The sequence below is a fragment of the Chrysochloris asiatica genome, unplaced genomic scaffold, assembly GCF_000296735.1.
Source record: "Chrysochloris asiatica unplaced genomic scaffold, ChrAsi1.0 scaffold00109, whole genome shotgun sequence".
Classification (NCBI taxonomy): domain Eukaryota; kingdom Metazoa; phylum Chordata; class Mammalia; order Afrosoricida; family Chrysochloridae; genus Chrysochloris; species Chrysochloris asiatica.
Window position 1 is genome coordinate 6,634,737 of NW_006408627.1, and position 6,451 is coordinate 6,641,187.

At 39.8% G+C, this 6,451-nt stretch overlaps 1 protein-coding gene across 1 annotated transcript in view; it reads right to left on the reverse strand.

Moving 5' to 3' along the window:
• SLC10A6 (solute carrier family 10 (sodium/bile acid cotransporter), member 6) overlaps positions 1–6,451 on the reverse strand; it is a 58,109-nt gene that overhangs the window by 32,426 nt on the left and 19,232 nt on the right. Inside the window, exons 2-3 of the mRNA XM_006867769.1 lie at positions 2,598–2,716; positions 652–740 (exon numbers count right to left, since the gene is read on the reverse strand). Coding sequence (XP_006867831.1) covers positions 652–740; positions 2,598–2,716 — 208 coding nt within the window. The remainder of the gene's footprint in view (positions 1–651; positions 741–2,597; positions 2,717–6,451) is intronic.

The following is a 6,451-nucleotide window of genomic DNA, read 5'->3' on the forward strand; positions in this document are numbered from 1 at the left end:
CTTTCTACTCCCGTAAGGATTTACACCCTCGGAAACCCTGTACAGGGTCGCTATGGGTCGGACCCGACTCGATGGCACTTAACAACAACAACATAATTGGAAAACTGGAAAGCAGCCTAGGGGAATTCAGACAATGTCAAGGCCAGATTAGATGCTCTCATTACAATGATTTGGTGGCCAGATTCTTTTTAGAATGGTGTCATTTAATAAGTTTTGTTCATGTGTTCAATCCTTGCTCATGTGTGCAAACTACAACTCTAGAGGTTCTCCCAAAAATATTTCTGAAAGACTGTCCTTTGTCCTGCTTTCCCATGAAACCAGCCATATTCTTAGAAACATTGGGACTTGGTTTCATGCATATTAGAACAGCTTTCAAATTGAGAGTACCCGTAATCAAATCCTTTGAATTGACTGCCTGTCAGTAAAGCAAGAGTCTCAAACCTTCCAGGAAGGCATCCACCTTAGTATATGGACCTATGAAGTAACAGAGCAAGACTTAGAGAAGTGGTGGGAAACATGGAGGCTGACTTCAAAACTGCAGGACATGTAATGACAGCTCTTAATGTGAGTTGGGTTTAATCAGACTTTTTATGCCTGTCTTCCAAGACTCTGAGTCTTTAAATGTGCTAATCACAACCGTGAGTCACTTACCTTGAGAATCATTTTGGATTGTTTTGGCCACCTGTAATTCACATAGACACCAAAAGCCACTGGAATGGTGAGGCAAGCAAGAGTAATTCCTGAAGAGAAGGAACATCAGTCAGTCAGCATCCCTTCTCACCAGGTCTACTCAATTTCTATTTCAAACAAATGAAAGCTTTCATTGGAGCTACATTTTATTTCGACAACATCCACTTTCAATAATAATTTTTTTAAGAGTCTTTGGAAAACAGTCTTTGAGGGGTATGTTGCTAATGGAATGTTACCATACCTAGTCTCTCAGTTTCCTCTCAAGTTCTTTCTGAAACTCACATGGAATTTTAAAGACAGAGAGGAACAACAACAACAAAAAATTAGACAGCATGAGCACCATTTGAAGTCTGTGAAAATATTTGGTCACCGTGTACAGGTGTCATCCCCTTAAGACTTAGTTATGATTTCTTTATTTGAAATCAGTGGAGATCTTTACTTCACAAAGTAAAATTGCAATTGCTCATATCTACCAAGTAGAGTCAGGTAACTAGAATATGGGTAGAAAAATACCTGTTTAGTAGTTGTTGCTGTTAAGTGCCGTCAAATTAGTTCCGACCCATAGCAACAATGTAGAGGGTTTCTGAGGTGTGACTGGTGAGCTTGAACCACTGACCTTGTGGTTCAAACAGACTTTTCAGTCCAGTGCATTAACTCATAGCTCCAGAATAAAAGCATCTAAGGCAGGTTCAGCAGAGCTGAGGTGACCAACTGTACATTTGCCAACACTGACATTCCCCAGTGTCACTTTCCAAATTTGGTCAACTGCCCACACAACTGGGTCCAAAGTTATATGGATTGCTCATAATGGTTTGTTTTATAATTGTTTGTGAGTGCCTTTCAGAATGTGTCATCAAAACAGAATATATTAAATAACATACTGACAGGAGAATGGTGCACATAAAATCAAGTCTTCCAGATAAAGTTTTCACTCAAAATTTTTCCTACCAGGCCCTTGTTTCATGCTGAAAAAATGCATGCTTTTGAACTAAAGACCATCAATTGCAAACCTTCAAATACCTAGTCTTACTTGAGACTCCAAACTGATATTTAAGTGTGTTTTAAGAATCATAGCTACCTCACTTCCCCTTAAGCTCTGACCAAACTACAATTGTTAAGTGCTGTTGAGTTGGTTTTGACTCATAGAGACCTTGTTTTATAGGGCTTCCAGGAATGCTGGTGGGTTTGAATTGTTGACCAAGTGGTTACCAGACCAGTGCTTATTATACAGTGCCACACCAGGACTCCAAGAGGAAGTTCTTATTCCCAAATTATTCCTACAAGCCTCACAAGTCCACGTGAAGATTTCCATAGAACAGAGTTTAACAGGGAAAGAGATATGAGTGTGGTTCTGACATCTGTATGAACTTTAGAAATCACTAAGAATCATTTCTATACAATCAGTAAAGGTCTCTTATATACAACCAGCATGAACTATGGGATAATGCACTGGATTGCAAGGGCAGTTTGAACTGTAAGTTCGGTAGGTTCAAGCTCACCAGCCGCTCCTTGGAAACCCTATCCAGGGTTGCTATGAGTCGGAACTGACTCAATGGTACTTAATAACAGTAGCAACAAAAAGTTCAAGTTTGGTACAGTGGAGGGTCATCACAAAGAGGAAGACCCCCCAACAAGATGGACTGACACAATGGCAGCAACAGTGGGCTCAAATGTAACAACAATTGTGAGGATGATTCAGGACTGGGCATACTTAGGGTTTCTGTGAGATGGACCTTAACAACAACAACAACAACAAGTTCAAGTTGAAGCTGAAGAAAATAAAATAGGGCTACAAGAGCTAAAGAATGACCTTAAGTATATCCCATCTGTTTTAGAAGTTACCATAAGAACAAAATTTTATTATTTCAATTACTGTTACTATTGCATTTCACAAGACCCAAACAGACCTATGTTGTGATAGGGGATGATTAAATTCTGCTCAAGTTTCCAGGTCCAGGTGTAGACATAAAGGCAGAGTGGCATCATTCCCAGGGCAGCCACTGTGGAACACGTGGTCATACTGATGCTGAAAGTAAAATCAAAATGATTCTTAGCAGGTCGAGTTTGAAATGAACAATATAGTCTTTATCAAAAACAAGCCCACACAACTTCTTAGAGATTACCTGGCTAAATTAATTGAGGCTATCTCCTCTGTTAATATTTAACAAACTATAGCAAGAGGACTGTGTTGGTGGTCTAGAAAAACTTCCCAGCAGTTCTTACTACCGTCTATCAATTAACTCAGATTTATTTGATAACCTTTTTGCCCCAAACAAACTGCTGCTAGATTCTAAAATAATTCTTGCCCTGAAGGAGACTACAATTTAATGACTGCTTACCTCTACCTTGCCCCGAATCTTTTCATCTGCTTCAAATCCAATAGATTTATTGTATTTGTGGGTCCTAACCATTCACCAGGAAGAAGTTGACCTGTTACCACATGCTATAATATATTAGTAGCTCTGGTAACGTAGTGGTTATGAGTTGAGCTGCTAACCTCAGAGTCAGTAGTTCGAAACTACCAGCCATTCTGTGGGAGAAAGAGACTTTCTGCTCCCGTAAAGATTTACAGCCTCAGAATCCCTATACAAGGGTCACTATGAGTCAGAAACAACTCCACAGCACATAACCACCACTACCATAATATTCTCATTGAGTAGTGCAAGGACCCCACAGCTGCTGATACTCAGGTAGGGCAAGCTGGACAAAGATAGAAAAGGTACAGAACCACAGCTAAAGAGAACTGATATAGGATACTGTACTAAGTTAAAGAAATCAGACGATGTATTGCATTAGGCAAATCTGCTGCATAAGACATTTTAAAGTGTTGAAGAACAAAGACATCAGCTTGAGGACTAAGGTGTGCCTGACCCAAGCCATGGTATTTTCAATAACCTCATATGCATGTGAAAGCTGGACAGTGTGTAAGGAAGACCCTAGAAGAATTGATGCTTTTGAGTTATGGTGTTGGAGGAGAATATTGAAAATGTCATGGGCTGCCAAAAGAACCAATAGATCCATGTTCGAAGAAGTGCAGCCAGAGTGCTCCTTGGAGGCCAAAATGGCCAAACTTCATCTCTCATACTTCAGACATCTCATCAGGAAGGACCAGTTACTGGAAAAGGATATCATGTTTGGTAAGATCAGAGAAAAAGAGGAAGACCCCAATGAGATGGATTGGCCAAGTGGCAGCATCAATGGACTCAAGCATGGCAACAGTAATGAGGTTGGCCCAGGATTGGACAGTGTTTCATTCTGTTGTGTATAAGGTTGCTATGGGTCGGTACTGACTCAATAGTACCTAACAACAACAACTAAGTTAAAACCTCTTTTTCAATTCTGTTACTGTGAGATTCTGTACTAGAAACAGAAATTGAGCTTTCATAAAATATTGCATGGATGAATTTAGAGGACATATGCTGAATAAAATAAGTCAAACAAAAAAGGATAAATATTGCATGATACATTTTAATAATTTTTAAATAATTTTTTCTTTACAATCTAAAGAAAACTGAAAATCCTCACATTAAAATACATAAAGATAAACAGAGAAAAGATTGAAGTTGCCAAAGACTTCATTTTGCTTAGATCCATAATCAGTGTTTATGGAAGTAGCAGTTAAGAAATCAAAGGATGTGTTACATTAGGCAAATCCGCTGCAAAAGATTTCTTTAAAGTGTTAAAGAGCAAAGAGATTACTTTGAGGACTAAGGTGTGCGTGGTATTTTCAATCACCTCCTATGCATGTGAAAGTTAGACAAAGAATAAGGAAGGAAGAAAATCAGAGAAAATTTGATGACTTAGAATTATACTATTAGAGAAGTATATTGAACATACCATGGGCTGTCAGAAGAATAAACCAATCTGTGTTGGACGAAGTACAACCAGAATGCTCTTTCAAAAACAGAAGGACAAGACTTAATCTCTTATACTTTGAACATGTTGTCAGGAAGGACATCAGGTTTGGTAAAGTGGAGGGTCAGTGATAGAAAGAAGACCATTCAATGAGATGAATTGACACTGTGGTAGCAACAGGGGCTCAAACATAACAATTATGAGGATGGCACAGAACCAGCAGTATTTCATTCTGTGGTTTTTAGGGTCGCTATGAATTGGAACTTACTAAACCGTCATCTATCACTCCCAACCACTCTGACCCAGCCTTCAAACCTAGTAAATAAACACCATAAGGCATGTATGGTGACTTCATAGGAGAAGCACTGGACTTCAAACCACAAGGTCCAAGGTTCAAGTCGATCAACCATTCCATGAAAGAAAGATGAGGCTCTCTGCTACCATGAAGATTTAAAGTCTTGGAAACTCTACATAGGGTCACTATGGGTCACAACTGACTCAACAGCACTTAACAGCAACAACCAGAACCCTGGAGACCTCATGTGGTATTGTAGGATAAGCTTTGGGTGCTAACCACAAGGTTGGCTGTTCAAACCCATCAGCTACTTCTTGGAAACAATATCATGGGTTGCTATGAGTCAGAACTGACTCAGTGACACATGACAAAGCAACCCTGTGACCCTGTGGGTTTGCTGTTGGGCTGCTAACTGCATTTGAAACCAAAGACTCCAGTTAGAATAGGGAAAAAATGTAGAGTGAAACTCATATTAAAAAAAAAAAAAAGAGCCGACTTATTAGACCAATAGAGACCAAAGAAAAACCCTAGACCATCTCCCTAAGATACTCTTTTTACCTGGAATTGAAGCCACTCCTGAGGTTACCTTTCAGCCAAGTAATAAATTGGCCTATAAAATAAACAATAACACCTGTGAGAAAGACGCTCCTTTAAACAACCATCTATACCAATCAGTCAACATTTAAACAACTCACAGATGAGAAGGCAAGGTGGGGGGACAGGGCAACTGATCAATGGAGATGATTGTTGTTGTTGTTAGGTGCCATCAAGTTAATACTGACTGAATGCAAGGTAGGCGGGGCTTGATGGTGGCTAGGGTGGAGTGAAGTTCGCCGTCAGCAATACAATAGAATACCAGTCAAAGCAGATCCAGGACAGAGCTCCAAAACTCGGAACCACAGAGATAGGAATAGTTTGAAGGTTTGAAGGCTTATAGATTGTGGAACTAGAAGCTGAAGTTAAAAATTGCGTACTTTTGAATCCACCAGTCTGAGCTCAGAAGCCCGGAGCCGACATCTTGGGTGAGATCAAATGGCAAGACCAAGCAAGGGAGAAGAAACACCACAGAAAAACGCCACGGGAACCTTGGAACAGAGGTAGACAATACACTGTCGGTTTTGCTTTGTTCTGATATTCTTTTTCTTCTTTTTTCTTTTTTGGTATCTGGTCATTGGCACACCCACTGTTTGCGACCTCCATTCAGGTGACTAGAGGGGGAGCCTGAGTGAGTAGACATCCCCCACCCTCACAACTGGTTGGTTCTTCTGCCACGCATGCGCACAGATACTTAGCCCAAGAGCAGGCCCTGAACATTTCTTATTTGTTTGTTTTTTGTTCTGTTTTTTAATAAGGGAAAGGGCAGGACAAGGCTGTAGAGAGGGAAAGAGAGTTTAAAAACAAAACAGGTCAAAAATTAAATTAAAACCTGAGGTTTAGCATAACAACCAACAGTGGCATCTTGAAATCTCTCAGGCAGCTTTGAAAGCAAGAAGATGAAGAGAGGACATTAAAGTCATATTCATATTAGGCTACAGAATTTTTTTTTCTTCTCTCCCTTTTCTGTGATTATAGACTGCAATATTTAGTCTAGTTTTTGTTGTTGCTGTTTTT